The sequence below is a fragment of the Coregonus clupeaformis genome, chromosome 30 (genome assembly GCF_020615455.1).
Source record: "Coregonus clupeaformis isolate EN_2021a chromosome 30, ASM2061545v1, whole genome shotgun sequence".
Lineage (NCBI taxonomy): Eukaryota > Metazoa > Chordata > Actinopteri > Salmoniformes > Salmonidae > Coregonus > Coregonus clupeaformis.
The window spans coordinates 46,789,248-46,805,893 of NC_059221.1; the positions used below are offsets into that span (position 1 = coordinate 46,789,248).

Genomic DNA, 16,646 nt, shown 5'->3' on the forward strand with positions numbered 1-16,646 from the left:
AGAGCATGCCAAGACGCATGAAAGCTGTGATTGAAAATCAGGGTTATTCCACCAAATATTGATTTCTGAACTCTTCCTAAGTTAAAACATTAGTATTGTGTTGTTTAAAAATGAACATGAACTTATTTTCTTTGCATTATTCGAGGTCTGACAACACTGCATCTTTTTTGTTATTTTGACTAGTTGTCATTTTCTGCAAATAAATGCTCTAACTGACAATATTTTTATTTGGAATTTGGGAGAAATGTTGTCAGTAGTTTATACAATAAAACAAAAATGTTAATTTCACCCAAACACATACCTATAAATAGTAAAACCAGAGAAACTGATAATTTTGCAGCGGTCTTTTATTTTTTTCCAGAGCTATATATAGCAGATACAACTACATTGAATTGTAGCATGCACAATTTCAAGGTTGCAAATAAACAAACACTGGAGATAACTGATCAATTCATTATAATGATCTCAATATGGAGGAACTTGGGTGATTGATAGCAAAAATTCCCGGTCAGTGCTATCCAGAATCCTTGGCGTGCCTACCCTAAACCCTAACCTTAACCCCTACCCTAACCATAACCATAACCCTTACCTAACCTTAACATAACCATTTTACATTTCAAATTAAATTGTATTTGTCACATGAGCCAAATACAACAGGTGAAAACCTTACCATGAAATGCTTACTTACGACCCATGAACTAACAATGCCCTTAACTAAAAACTAGTAACACAATAAATAACAATAACAAGGCTATATACAAGTGGTACCGGTACCAGTCAATGTGCGGGGGTACGGGTTAGTTGAGGTAATATGTACATGTCGGTAGGGGTAAAGTGACTTGGCATAGATAATTTACATTTTACATTTACATTTTAGTCATTTAGCAGACGCTCTTATCCAGAGCGACTTACAGTTAGTGAATACATATTTTTTTATACTGGCCCCCCGTGGGAATCGAACCCACAACATGTTCTATCAACTGAGCTACATCCCTGCCAGCCATTCCCTCCCCTACCCCAGAGTAGCAGCAGGGTATGTGAAGAGTGTGAAGGAATGTGAGTGTGTGTGTGTGTGTGTTGGAGTGTCAGTGTGGTATGTGTGAGTGTGTGGTTAGAGTCCAGTGAGTGTACATCGAGCTAGTGCAAGAGAGTCAGTGCAAAAAATAATCATAATAAAATAAGGGGGTCAATGCAAATAGTCCGGGTAGCCATTTGATTAACTGTTCAGCAGTCTAATGGCTTGGGGGGTAGAAGCTGTTAAGGAGTCTTTTGGTCCCAGACTTGGATGGCCATACGCACTACCCTCTGTATCGCCTTGCGGTTGGATGCCGAGCAGTTGCCATACCAAGCGGTGATGCAACTAGTCAGGATGCTCTCGATGGTGCAGCTGTAGAACTTTTTGAAGATCTGAAGTTCCATGCTAATATTTTCAGCCTCCAGAGGGGGAATAGGCATTGTTGTGCCCTCTTCACGACTGTGTTGGTGTGTTTGGACCATGATAGGTTCTTAGTGATGTGGACACCAAGGAACTTGAAGCTCTCGACCCGCTCCACTACAGCCCCGTCGATCTGAATGGGGGTGTGCTCGGCCCTCCTTTTCCTGTAGTCCACGATCAGCTCCTTGGTCTTGCTCACCTTGAGGGAGAGGTTGTCCCGGCACCACACTGCCAGGTCTCTGACCTCCTCCCTATCAGGCTGTCTCATCGTCGTCGGTGATCAGGCCTGCCACCATCGTGTCATCGGCAAACTTAATGATGGTATTGTAGTCGTGCGTGGTGGATGTGTTGTTGCCTACCCTCACCACCTGGGGGCGGATCATCAGGAAGTCCAGGATCCAGTTGCAGAGGGAGGTGTTCAGTCCCAGGGTCCTTAGCTTAGTGATGAGCTTGGAGGGCACTATGGTGTTGAATGCTGAGCTGTAGTCAATGAACAGCATTCTCACGTAGGTGTTCCTTTTGTCCAGGTGGGAAAGGGAAGTGTGGAGTGCAATAGAGTTTGCGTCATCTGTGGATCTGTTGGGGTGGAATGCGAATTGGAGTGGGTCCAGGGTGTCTGGGATGAGGGTGTTGATGTGAGGCATGTCCAGCCTTTCAAAGCATTTCATGGCTACAGATGTGAGTGCTACGGAGCGATAGTCATTTAGACAGGTTCCCTTGGCGTTCTTGGGCACAGGGACTATGGTGGTCTGCTTGAAACATGTAGGTATTACAGACTGAGTCAGGGAGAGGTTGAAAATGTCAGTGAAGAAACTTGCCAGCTAGTCAGCTCATGCACTGAGTACGCATCCTGGTAATCCGTCTGGCCCTGCAGCCTTGTGAATGTTAACCTGTTTAAAGGCCTTACTCACATTGGCTACGGAGAGCGTGATCACACAGTTGTCCGGAACAGCTGGTGCGCTCATGCATTGTTCAGTGTTGCTTGCCTCGAAGCGAGCATGGAAATCATTTAGCTCATCTGGTAGGCTCACGTCACTGGGCAGCTCACGGTTGGGTTTCCCTTTGTAATCTGTGATAGTTTGCAAGCCCTGCCACATCCAACGAGCATCAGAGCCGGTGTGATAGGATTCGATCTTAGTCCTGTATTGGCGCTTTGCCTGTTTGATGGTTCGTCGGACGTAGCAGGATTTCTTATAAGCGTCCGGATTTGTGTTCCGCTCCTTGAAAGCGGCAGCTCTAGCCTTTAGCTCAGTGCGGATGTTGCCTGTAATCCATGGCTTCTGGTTGGAATATGTACGCACAGTCACTGTGGGGACGAAGTCATCGATGCACTTATTAATGAAGCCGGTGACTGACGTGGTATACTCCGCAATGCCATCGGATGAATCCCGGAACATATTCCAGTCTGTGCTAGCAAAACAGTGATGTAATTTAGCATCCGCTTCATCGGACCACTTCCGTATTGAGCGTTTCATTAGTACTTCCTGTTTTAGTTTTTGCTTGTAAGCAGGAATCAGGAGGATAGAGTTATGGTTAGATTTGCCAATTGGAGAGCGAGGGAGAGCTTTGTACGCGTCTCTGTGTGTGGAGTAAAGGTGATCTAGAGTTTTTTTTTCTTCTCCTGTTGCACATGTGACATGCTGGTAGAAATGAGGTAAAACAGATTTCAGTTTTCTTGCATTAAAGTCCCCGGCCACTAGATTAGCATTTTCTTGTTTGCTTATGGCCTTATAATTTCAACGTCAATGGGGTAGGGATGTCCCAAGGATCCCGGATAGCACGGACCAAACATTTCCTGGCCCAGTTTCAAGTTAGTACAGAACACAAACTCCTGACAGTAATCATTCAGTCTGAAATAGTCTATGACTTGAAAACAGACCTAAAAGTTAGCTCAATAACCATGGAGACGTCCAGTTAGTCACTCCTGTGTTGTTGTCCAGGCAGAGACATCCCTGCAGCACTTCTCTCTAAACATGCCAGAGAGACTTGACAGAAAACCGTCAACATGGAAAACCCTCGACCCTGGAAGACTAGGGCTAACATACCAACCATGACTGTTGAGCTCAGCAGCCCAGTATTACTTATAATACTGGCAAGTCCTGTACTCTGCAATGGCCTGTAGTTATACGGGGCGCACAGGTTTATGGTTTATGTTTATTTTTTGTTGTTGCTGAGAACTCATTCCAACTGACATATTCAATGGACTGAACAACAGCAAAATACAGTGCTATAGATGGTTTATTAATCTGAGTAATGGAATAATGAAAAACACTGGGACTGGGTAGTTAAGTAAAAATGCAAATGTCAACCTGGAGTACAGTATCGTAGGATGATACATCCACTGGCCACCAGATGTCACTGTTTAGCCTGGTGTAGGCTCAGAATAAAATATCAATAGCCTAGTGTGTGTGTGCATGTGTGTATCAATATCCCACAAGCAATAAGGCTACCTCTCTTCCTACCGATATGTGTAATGGGGCAGCTTTAGGAATAAAACACTGGCAAAACCTGGATTTATTTCTCTGTGCTGCAGATAATGACAGTACAGTATTATTATTTATAACAGGGGGAAATGCACTACAATGCAGCATATTAGTTAAATAGAGATTATTTTCAAAAGTGTAGTGTGTGTGATGCTATCATGTTTTAGAGGCAATCACACTAAATAACAGAGTGTGTTTCTCCAGTGTGTGGGGATGCACTAGCTGGGAGGGAGTATCTGTGTTCAAGTGTGATGGAGATTGCGGATGGCAGGTACAGAGAGAGAATTATGTTGTGCCTCTCCACCCTCTGGCCCTCCCGGTGCAGGCCCATAAGGTCAGGCAGGGTATGGTGGTCTGCAAAACAGCGTCCAGGGACACTTACATGTAACTGCCATTCCCACTGCACAACTGCCATTATTGAAGATATTTTAACCATGTTTTCATATTTTATGTCTTGTTTTCTTCTATTTTTTTTATTTTTATAATGAAGTAGTATTCAAGCTCTTTCCATTCAGGCTCTTTTTATACATCCTGAATGTGAAAAAAAGACTGTCCATATAGGGTGTAGTTCTCCTGCTGTTCTCTCTTGATCTATTTTACAGAATGTGTGAATTATTGTAGTAAGGGGAGGGTGTAAAGGGGGAGGGGCAGAAAGAGAGAGATAGGATAGGAAGATAAAGAGAGAGAGTAGCATGCTAAGAGGAAGAAAGAGAGAGATGGGATTATTACATGATTGGCTAAAGAGGGATTTAAAACTCTGCCCAGTTGGCTGTTGATTAGCCTTTCTCTCTTTGTGTGGGTGTGTTTTGGGGCTTATGCTATGTCACCGTCAGTGTGTGTGCAACTGAGCCAAGCTTTGCAGTTTGACCTATAGCTGCACATTCCTTTCAGCTCACATCAAAGCTGCCTGGGAGAGCGAGAGCGAGAGAGAGGATAGAGCGAGGGGGAGAGAGAAAGAGAGAGAGAGAGTGAGAGAGGACTGTGCTCATAGTGTAGTTAGGGGCTTAAAGGAGAAACAGGCAACAAAGGATAAGAGGTTGTGGAGAAGCAGCTCTGAGCGTGGAGACATCAGCAGGAAGTAAGATATGCCTCTGTAGGAAATTACGTTTCAGAATTATGTTCAACAGTTTGTCTGTCCTTTCTTTGTTGTGTTAAATTCCATGAAAAGCCATGGTGAGATTGCTTTCTGTGTGCATGTTGCTGTTTAGGAAATGTGAAAATGTTAACTTGAAACTCCCCCCACCACAATAACAGTATTGTTTGTGGTGCTTTGCCTTGACCTGAAACAAGAGATCTTACTGACATCTGAGAACATGTATAATATGTTAGTTTAGAATTACTTCAATTCATATGTATATAATAAATATAGATATATTTGATATTGCATGAAATGGTCATTTGCAGAGCTAAATATTTGTACTTGTCTGTGTAATGTAGCTTGAACATGACTTCAACCTCTCCCAAAGAGATTAGGATAATATCATCACATGCTTTATTATCCATGTAAATTAATATTGTCTCAGCTGACAGATTCCTCACCGCCTGTCTGCTGTTGCTGCTATCTCATCTACCTGCTCAGTTCAAGGTCTATTTTTGATTGACATTTGGTTGAGTTGTAAACTAACGTGAATTCAAGGTGAAATCCAAAAGTTGGGTGAAAAAAATACGAAATGTCCTTATGTTGATGACTTTTTGCAAATCCAGTCAGTTTTCCACGTTGATTCAACGTCATCACATTTATTTTGTTGTTGTTGAAATTTGTGGAAACAACATTGATTCAAGCCGTGTTTGCCCAATGTGTGATAGCATCTTTAATTCACTGTGTGACATTTCTCAGGCACCTCTATTGTTCTTTTGAAGCCGTGGGCCGTGAAGTCCTCCTTTGTTGGTGTCTGCTGCTGTCAATATGCTTTGAGATGGCTATTCCCTCAGCGACTCTTGACAACAACAACAACTGAAAGGAGACTCCGGTCAAAAGTGTATTGCTGCCTACTAATTAGGGAGGGTTGTAATGTGACTAATTTGTCGTTGTTCTATATTGGCTAAACCCTGATATTGTAATAGGAGCACAATTTGATTCCCTTGCTAGTTCGATTTACATCTGTTCAATTGTTCAATTGTCAAAGGACTTTGTAAACGTAGATTTTCGAGGTTATAACATACATATAACATATTTTGTCACCTTTCAAAGCTGTCTAATATATTATTCTGCTTACAAGTATAGCAGTTGAGAATCACGATAACTCATTGCTATTGGATCGTTCTTGAATTACGGTGCCATTTGGGCATGGCATTTTGGAAAATATTAACTACATTTTTCTAGTTTGTATTTATTTAAATATATCTTCCCATTCTAAATCAACTAATATGGCAGCTTAATGACTTTAAATAATTTGTACCATTATGATAACATTGTGCCACTGGTAGGAGTAGTAACACCAATGACGGTAACACCAATAACACCTTTTTTGGTAATTGGGGATTTTCTGAAACGGATGCCACAAATGTTCAAATCTAAGGTCATCAAACAAAAAAAGAATTTACTAAAGTGATATGATTAATCATTTTGCTCACAATATTAGTTCTCTTCATTTAAATTGACTAACACCAAGTGACCCTTTAGACACACAAAATTATCAATGGAATCCTCACATTCATGACATAATAAAAGGTGTGATTAGCTAATCATTTTCTTTATAGACCCCTCCTCAGATAAGTTTGCCACTGGAGAGAATGCTCAAGGTCCTTATATATCTTTGTAATCAGTGATTTTAAAGGTGGTAACACCAATGACATACAACTGAGGGACACATCATACTAGTAAAAAAGTATTTTAATAGCCTTCTTTGTTGCCTTCTTTGTTTTTATTGATCTATACAATATATTAAATATGTTTGCTCACTGTTTAGCATTCAAAGTAGTATACTACCAGTCAAAAGTTTGGACACACCTACTCATTCAAGGGTTTTTCTTTATTTTTACTATTTTTTACATTGTAGAATAATAGTGAAGACATCAAAACTATGAAATAACACATATGGAATCATGTAGTAACCAAAAAAGGGTTAAACAAATCAAAATATCTTTTAAATGTGAGATTCTTCAAATAGCCACCCTTTGCCTTGATGACAGCGTTGCACACTCTTGGTATAGCTTCACCTGGAATGCTTTTCCAACAGTCTTGAAGGAGTTCCCACATATGCTGAGCACTTGTTGGCTGCTTTTCCTTCACTCTGCGGTCCGACACATCCCAAACCATCTCAATTGGGTTGAGGTCGGGGGATTGTGGAGGCCAGGTCATCTGATGCAGCACTCCATCACTCTCCTTCTTGGTAATATAGCCTTACACAGCCTGGAGTTGTGTTGGGTCATTGTCCTGTTGAAAAACAAATGATAGTCCCACTAAGCCCAAACCAGATGGGATGGCGTATCACTGCAGAATGCTGTAGTAGCCATGCTGGTTAAGTGTGCCTTGAATTCTAAATAAATCACAGACAATGTCACCAGAAAAGCATCCCCACATCATAACACCTCCTCCTCCATGCTTTATGGTGGGAAATACACATGAGGAGATCATCTGTTCACCCACACAGCGTCTCACAAAGCCACAGCGGTTGGAACCAAAAATCTCCAGTTTGGACTCCAAACCAAAGGATACATTTCCATCGGTCTAATATCCATTGCTCGTGTTTCTTGGCCCAAGCAAGTCTCTTCTTCTTATCAGTTTCCTTTAGTAGTGGTTTCTTTGCAGCAATTCGACCACGAAGGCCTGATTCACACAGTCTCCTATGAACAGTTGATGTTGAGATGTGTCTGTTACTTGAACTCTGTGAAGCATTTATTTGTGCTGCAATTTCTGAGGCTGGTAACTCTAATGAACTTATCCTCTGCAACAGAGGTAACTCTGGGTCTTCCATTCCTGTGGCGGTCCTCATGAGAGCCAGTTTCATCATAGCGCTTGATGGTTTTTGTGACTGCACTTGAAGAAACTTTCAAAGGTATTGAAATGTTCCGTATTGACTGACCTTCATGTCTTAAAGTAATGATGGACTGTTGTTTCTCTTACCAAATAGGGCTATCTTCTGTATACCACCCCTACCTTGTCACAACACAACTGATTGGCTCAAACACATTAAGAAGGAAATGAATTCCACAAATTAACTTTTAAGAAGGCACACCTGTTAATTGAAATGTATTCCAGGTGACTACCTCATGAAGCTGGTTGAGAGAATGCCAAGAGTGTGCAAAGATGTCATCAAGGCAAAGGGTGGCTATTTGAAGAATCTCAAATATCAAATATATTTTGATTTGTTTAACACTTTTTTGGTTACTACATGATTCCATATGTGTTATTTCATTGTTTTGATGTCTTCACTATTATTCTACAATGTAAAAAATAGTAAAAATAAAGAAAAACCCTTGAACGAGTAGGTGTGTCCAAACTTTTGACTGGTAGTGTATATATAAATCCCCAAAACATGTCACTACACCTCTTCACATCACCAGTGGGACAAGCCAACCTGCTAGCCCCCAGTAGTTTCTACAATGCATACAAATAGACGTGTTGCAGTATAAAGGACTTACATATGGCGAGTGGCGCAGTGGTCTAAGGCACTGCATTGCAGTGCTAGCTGTGCCACTAGAGATCCTGGTTCGAATCCAAGCTCTGTTGTAGCCTGCCGCGACCGGGAGACCCATGGGGCGGCGCACAATTGGCCCAGCGTCGTCCAGGGTAGGGGAGGGAATGGCCGGCACGGATGTAGCTCAGTTGGTAGAGCATGGCGTTTGCAACACCAGGGTTGTGGGTTCGATTCCCACGGGGGGCCAGTATGAAAAAATTAAAAATAATGTATGCACTCACTAACTGTAAGTCGCTCTGGATAAGAGCGTCTGCTAAATGACATTAAAAAAATAAAAAAGTATTATTTGTAATGTTAAATAAAACAGAAAACTTATTATTTGTAATGTTTTTGTCATTTTAAAGTGTTTTTACATGGTGCCAAAGTCAAGGGAAAGCTTTTACCACCGCAATTCAAGAATAACCCTATTGTGACTTTACTGTGACACAGTTCTTAACCCTGGGCTTGAAGCCAATTTTCACACAATACATGCAGAAACAGCACCTCTAGACCCAAGCAAAACGATTGCACCCTTTCCTTCATTCACCTCTTTCATGTGCAAGGAAAGAGCTGAGTGCGGTGCATTACACATTTTTCTTACTTTCCAGCAGCTCTTCCCACTGCAGTTTCATTTGAAATGTATATTTAGTTCTATTTAATTGTGTCTACAGAGGGTTATTAGAAATTATTTATGATTTCATATGGGTCGCGTACCGTTGGGATTCATAGGAAGAGTTGCAACATATTAACCAAACACCAGTGACGCACTATTCAATATCAATAGTGTTTTATTTATGATATGCATAATTCACAAGGCTGTCTATCTTCATAAGACTATCTATTATCTTAATGCACAGTGCTGTAGTAAGGTTTACTAGCATGTTGTTCATCATAACTACAGTGGGGGAAAAAAATATTTAGTCAGCCACCAATTGTGCAAGTTCTCCCACTTAAAAAGATGAGAGAGGCCTGTAATTTTCATCATAGGTACACGTCAACTATGACAGACAAATTTAGGAAAAAAAATCCAGAAAATCACATTGTAGGATTTTAATGAATTTATTTGCAAATTATGGTGGAAAATAAGTATTTGGTCACCTACAAACAAGCAAGATTTCTGGCTCTCACAGACCTGTAACTTCTTCTTTAAGAGGCTCCTCTGTCCTCCACTCGTTACTTGTATTAATGGCACCTGTTTGAACTTGTTATCAGTATAAAAGACACCTGTCCACAACCTCAAACAGTCACACTCCAAACTCCACTATGGCCAAGACCAAAGAGCTATCAAAGGACACCAGAAACAACATTGTAGACCTGCACCAGGCTGGGAAGACTGAATCTGCAATAGGTAAGCAGCTTGGTTTGAAGAAATCAACTGTGGGAGCAATTATTAGGAAATGGAAGACATGCAAGACCACTGATAATCTCCCTCGATCTGTGGCTCCAAGCAAGATCTCACCCCGTGGGGTCAAAATGATCACAAGAACGGTGAGCAAAAATCCCAGAACCACACGGGGGGACCTAGTGAATGACCTGCAGAGAGCTGGGACCAAAGTAACAAAGCCTACCATCAGTAACACACTACGCCGCCAGGGACTCAAATCCTGCAGTGCCAGACGTGTCCCCCTGCTTAAGCCAGTACATGTCCAGGCCCGTCTGAAGTTTGCTAGAGTGCATTTGGATGATCCAGAAGAGGATTGGGAGAATGTCATATGGTCAGATGAAACCAAAATATAACTTTTTTGGTAAAAACTCAACTCAGTCGTGTTTGGAGGACAAAGAATGCTGAGTTGCATCCAAAGAACACCATACCTACTGTGAAGCATGGGGGTGGAAACATCATGCTTTGGGGCTGTTTTTCTGCAAAGGGACCAGGACGACTGATCCGTGTAAAGGAAAGAATTAATGGGGCCATGTATCGTGAGATTTTGAGTGAAAACCTCCTTCCATCAGCAAGGGCATTGAAGATGAATCGTGGCTGGGTCTTTCAGCATGACAATGATCCCAAACACACCGCCCGGGCAACGAAGGAGTGGCTTCGTAAGAAGCATTTCAAGGTCCTGGAGTGGCCTAGCCAGTCTCCAGATCTCAACCCCCATAGAAAATCTTTGGAGGGAGTTGAAAGTCCGTGTTGCCCAGCGACAGCCCCAAAACATCACTGCTCTAGAGGAGATCTGCATGGAGGAATGGGCCAAAATACCAGCAACAGTGTGTGAAAACCTTGTGAAGACTTACAGAAAACGTTTGACTTGTGTCATTGCCAACAAAGGGTATATAACAAAGTATTGAGAAACTTTTGTTATTGACCAAATACTTATTTTCCACCATAATTTGCAAGTAAATTCATAAAAAATCCTACAATGTGATTTTCTGGATTTCTTTTCTCATTTTGTCTGTCATAGTTGACGTGTACCTATGATGAAAATTACAGGCCTCTCTCATCTTTTTAAGTGGGAGAACTTGCACAATTGGTGGCTGACTAAATACTTTTTTTCCCCACTGTACAGTGGCTTGCGAAAGTATTCACCCCCCTTGGCATTTTTCCTATTTTGTTGCCTTACAACCTGGGATTAAAATGTATTTTTTGGGGGTTTGTATCATTTGATTTACACAACATGCCTACCACTTTGAAGATGCAAAATACATTTTTTTTGTGAAACAAACAAGAAATATGACAAAAAAACAGAAAACTTGAGCGTGCATATGTAAGGTTCTGTATTTATTTTCTTAGTTCACCTTGTGTTCTTGAACATAGCCCTGTTTCTTTGTGTTCTTAAACGTAGCCCTGTCTTTCATTTTTGTTCATTGATTTCACCTGTGTTGTTACTCACCTGGTCTCATCAGCTCCTTATTTAGTTCAGTTCATTCTGTTTGTGCCCTGTGAGGTATTGTTCATTTTGACTCTACTAAGCCTTTTCCTAGCTTGTTTGTGAGAACCAGTTATAGCCTTCAGTCCTAGTTATTGATTCACCTGCCTGTTTGCCTATCTGTGTATGACCATTGCCTGCCTGTGACCACGATTCCTACCTTCTGTGAAGGCGAAATAAACACCTGCCACGCTCTGCGCGTGAATCTACACCTTTTTCTCCCTGAGTATTCATTACAGCAAAACTATTCACCCCCCCAAAGTCAATACTTTGTAGAGCCACCTTTTGCAGCAATTACAGCTGCAAGTCTCTTGGGGTATGTCTCTATAAGCTTGGCACATCTACCCACTGTGATTGTTGCCCATTCTTCAAGGCAAAACTGCTCCAGCTCCTTCAAGTTGGATGGGTTCCGCTGGTGTACAGCAATCTTTAAGTCATACCACAGATTCTCAATTGGATTGAGGTCTGGGCTTTGAATAAATAAATGTTTCCCCTTAAACCACTAGAGTGTTGCTTTAGCAGTATGCTTAGGGTCATTGTCCTGCTGGAAGGTGAACCTCTGTCGCAGTCTCAAATCTCTGGAAGACTGAAACAGGTTTCCCTCAAGAATTTCCCTGTATTTAGCGCCATCCATCATTCCTTCAATTCTGACCAGTTTACCAGTCCCTGCCGATGCTGCCACCACCATGCTTCACTGTGGGGATGGTGTTCTCGGGGTGATGAGAGGTGTTGGGTTTGCGCCAGACATAGCGTTTTCCTTGATGGCCAAAAAGCTCAATTTTAGTCTCATCTGACCAGAGTACCTTCTTCCATATGTTTGGGGAGTCTCCCACATGCCTTTTGGCGAACACCAAACGTGTTTGCTTATTTTTTTCTTTAAGCAATGGATTTTTTCTGCCCACTCTTCCGTAAAGCCCAGCTCTGTGGAGTGTACAGCTTAAAGTGGTCCTATGGACAGATACTCCACTCTCTGCTGTGGAGCTTTTCAGCTCCTTCAGGGTTATCTTTGGTCTCTTTGTTGCCTCTCTGATTAATGCCCTCCTTGTCTGGTCTGTGAGTTTTGGTGGGCAGCCCTCTCTTGGCAGGTTTATTGTGGTGCCATATTCTTTCCATTTTTTAATAATGGATTTAATGGTGCTCCGTGGGATGTTCACAGTTTCAGATATTTTTTTTATAACTCAACCCTGATCTGTACTTCTCCACAACTTTGTCCCTGACCTGTTTGGAGAGCTCCTTGGTCTTCATGGTGCCGCTTGCTTGGTGGTGCCCCTTGCTTAGTGGTGTTGCAGACTTTGGGGCCTTTCAGAACAGGTGTGTGTGTGTATATGTATACTGAGATCATGTGACAGATCATGTGACACTTAGATTGCACACAGTTGGACTTTATTTAACTAATTATGTGACTTCTGAAGGTAATTGGTTGCACCAGATCTTATTTAGGGGCTTCATAGCAAAGGGGGTGAATACATATGCACGCACCACTTTTCCATTATTTATTTTTTAGAATGTTTTGACACTTCACCAATTTTGACTATTTTATGTATGGCCATTACTTGAAATCCAAATACAAATCAATTTAAATTACAGGTTGTAATGCAACAAAATAGGAAAAACGCCAAGGGGGATGAATACTTTTGCAAGGCACTGTACACATGTTGCACCACCATGACGTTAAAGATTCACTCTGGTACAAAGGCCAGAGCCCTTTTCAAAAAGTCATGACTTTACCCTATTTGTGTTTGCCTTACACCCATTTTGAGGTTGTTCAGTTACACACACAAAAAAGCCTATTTAGCAAATTGCTTAATCAGCGTTATTCTGGGAGTTGAGTGTACTTCAAATGGACAAGAATTTGAGCTAATGTGTTGTTTACTCAAACTCCGCTCGAAGTGAGCTGAATTTGAAAAAGCTTGTTGCTTAAAATGACAAATTCATGTTTGCCTTTGGAAGGTTAGGCAACAGTGTATGTTGGTTCAGCTATATGGCCAAATGTTGAGCAAATTCACAATCCTATTGCAGCTGGTTGCCTTACAATTGTACGTTAAATCAACAAACTCTGCTTGTTGAGTGAAATTACAAATGTCTGTTTGCTCAAAACCACGCCCAACATTATCATATTCCTATATGTTTTTGCATTGGTTGGTTAATCTTATGGAACATAAATAACATGCATTTTTCTAAACTAATCCAATCTGTTAGTAATTTAATTTTACACTGGGAAATATGCAGATAAGGTTGAATAAATTCTCAAGTTGAATATTATGTTCACTCAACCTAAAATTCTAAGTTGAGTGAACATACAATTCAACTTGAGAATGTATGTTGGTTCAGCTATATTCTAAAATGTTGAGCAAATGCACAATCCTATTGCAGCTGGTTGCCTTACAATTGTACGTTGAATCAACATATTATTATAGTGTTGTAGCAACAGAGGTCAACTGAGGACAAACATAGGGAAACAGTACCCTAGTGTGCTCTCCTGTAACAGTGTGCCTGGTCTTTTCCTCCCCAGCATGTTGCTGTCTTTCCTGGCTTTGTGTTGTGGCGGAGCAGCTGTTCTGTATGGCCTGTACTCCTGGCTGATCCCTGCAGCTGTGCAGTACAACGCATGGTGGGCCCTGCTCTGGCACGACGCCATTGTAGAGAGGGCTCTCAACACCCTCACCCGATCCACCCGACCCCAGGTGACCTCCTCTCTGACCTTTCACCCTTCAGAACTCACATTTACTCGTTTATTAATGCAGAAAAGTGATAGAAGATTAAGATGTCATAGCTTCTTTTGGATCTTTCACCTGTATTAATGTCCGAGGTTTCTTCTGGTCTGGTTCTTTTTTTTTCTTCTCACTCAAACCCTCATTCTCCCTCTGATGCCCAGCGTCTTCTGAGAGCTGTTCAAAAGAAGGCCATCAAAGGAGACCCTCAGAGTGTCATCTCTACTATCGATTACTTCTGCAGGCATTCTGAATGGGCCATGAATGTGGGAGATGAGAAAGGTATTGTACTCCTTGTGTTCTGCTTTCACGTGCATTTCCTATTTGCCTGCTCTCTCTCAGTGTGTTTTTACACTCTCTCTTCAATGTTGTCCTGTGGATTCTTCCCTCCCTCTACAAGTCTATCTTGTTTCGTGAGAGAATAGCCTCAAGACTTATCACAGCTCAGTCCTGAATGTGATCTGATGGAATTCCTCTGCGTCAATAAGACATCTGCATGACTGCACATGCATAGAGGGGTACTTGACACACACACACGTGCCAGAAGCACACACCACAAGCACAGTCAGTCAAATAACCAGTTACTTTTGAATATATTCCGCTACAGTTATTTTACTGCTGCTCTATAATTATTTGTTTTTTATTTTTATTTGTTATGTTTTACTTATACATTTTTTACTTTACACTTATTTTTCTTAAAACTGCATTGTTGGTTAAGGTAAGTAAGCATTTCACTGTAAGGTCTACACCTGTTGTATTTGGCGCACGTGACAAATAACATTTGATTTGATTTGCCGTATGTTTCCAAGGAAATGACACAAAGAACTGTGTAGTTATATTAGTCACATTATTGTCCTGTCTGTGTATTTAGGGGTCATCTTGGACTCTGTGGTGTGCGAGGTTAGTCCATCCACTGCCCTGGAGCTGGGTACGTACTGTGGCTACTCCACTGTGCGTATTGCCCGCCTGCTGCCCCCTGGCACCAAGCTCATTACCCTGGAATTCAACCCAGACTATGCCGCTGTGGCTCGCCAGATCATTGAGTATTCTGGGCTCCAGGACAAGGTGAGGGTGCTGTGGACAGACAGGGGCTGAATTCAATAGAACACACATTGTGGTCTTTATGTATGCTTAAACATTGCTCTGGTGTGATGACTGAATTCCAAACAGGGACACAGTAGATAGAGTCAATCATATTTCTGTTATTATAACTCCCATGATGTTTTGGCAGATTTGTCTGGTGGAAGGAGCCTCAGGAGATCTAATCCCCAAGATGCAGGAGCTATTTGGGATTAAAACGTTTGATTTTGTCTTCTTGGACCACTGGAAAGACCGCTACCTGCCCGATATCAAACTTCTGGAGGTAACAAACAGCTGTATATGTCTGTAATTACCCTGTATATGTACTGTATTACTTTGCATGGAAATGAACAGCAGCCAATTTTTCCTTTGTTCCTTTGCCTCTTTCCTTAGGAGTGTCAGCTGCTGAGGAAAGGCTCCATACTGCTGGCAGACAACGTCATCTGTCCTGGAACCCCTGACTACTTGGAGTATGTCAGAAACAGCCCCCGCTACGAGAGCAAATATTTCAAATCCCACCTGGAGTACACTAAAGTAGAGGATGGCCTGGAGAAATCTGTGTTCTTGGGATAAAGACGTGACAGGCCTTGGTTCAGATTCAATAACGCCTACCACACCAATGTTTATGCAGTGTCTTTGTTTACTGAACTACTGCCCATGCACACACTAAGGAGTGGCACTGTGAAAACAAAACATCTATCCGTTAGGGTCTGTGCTATCCGGGATCCTTGGGACGTCCCTGCCCCATTGAAGTTGACATTTAAAATGGTTAAGGTAAGTGTTAAGGTTAGGGTTGGTTAAGGGTTATGGTTAGAGTTAGAGTTAAGGTTTAGGGTAGGGACGTCCCAAGGATTCCGGATAGCACTGACCTATCTGTAAGGGAGGCCTTCCTGCTACTTTTAGAGGGCCCAGAACCATTTTGACTCTACTGCGTAAATACTGCAATGTGGGTTTAATTGAATTGAGCTCTCTGTATCCTTCTGTCTGCTATAGTGGAGTACAAAAGGAAGACCGGGTGTATTGGCCCTCTTCACAAAGCCTTTATTTGACGGTTTAAAACTACTTAGTGTTGTGTAACAGTAGTCAAACCAACCTTAATAAAATCAGGAAGTCATCTTATTAGAATATTTCTGATGTGATTACAGTAAAATGCAGTGCTTTACATTATATTCTTTATGCTTCACATATGTTGTTGTATATTACATTTTAGTCATTTAGCAGACCCTCTTGTACAGATGAATTTACAGGAGCAATTAGGGTTAAGTACCTTGCTCAAAGGCACATCGATCGAGTTTTCACCTAGTTGGTTCGGGGATTCAAACTCCAACGCTCTTAAACGCTAGGTGCTAGGCCCTATAATTTAATCTATCAATTGTAAACCTTGCTTGCCAGGCATCAATTGTTTAATACTTGCGAGATTTGGTGAACATTCATATTTTTTATGAAGGGTT

General features: G+C 41.7%; 1 protein-coding gene across 2 annotated transcripts; it reads left to right on the plus strand.

Annotated features, from left to right (window-relative positions):
- The first annotated feature begins 4,657 nt into the window (after nucleotides 1-4,657).
- On the plus strand, nucleotides 4,658-16,378 carry comta (catechol-O-methyltransferase a). Of its 2 annotated transcripts, XM_041857081.2 has the most exons (7): nucleotides 4,658-4,996; nucleotides 5,442-5,503; nucleotides 13,917-14,088; nucleotides 14,280-14,397; nucleotides 14,987-15,180; nucleotides 15,347-15,478; nucleotides 15,589-16,378. In XM_041857081.2, exons 3-7 carry the CDS (start codon nucleotides 13,918-13,920, stop codon nucleotides 15,766-15,768), a joined length of 795 nt encoding a protein of 264 aa, XP_041713015.1. In that variant the 5' UTR covers nucleotides 4,658-4,996; nucleotides 5,442-5,503; nucleotide 13,917; the 3' UTR covers nucleotides 15,769-16,378. The 2 variants fall into 2 exon arrangements, with proteins under 2 accessions (XP_041713015.1, XP_041713014.1); XM_041857080.2 differs by lacking the exon at nucleotides 5,442-5,503 and having other exon boundaries at nucleotides 4,660-4,996.
- Nucleotides 16,379-16,646: the final 268 nt, after the last annotated feature.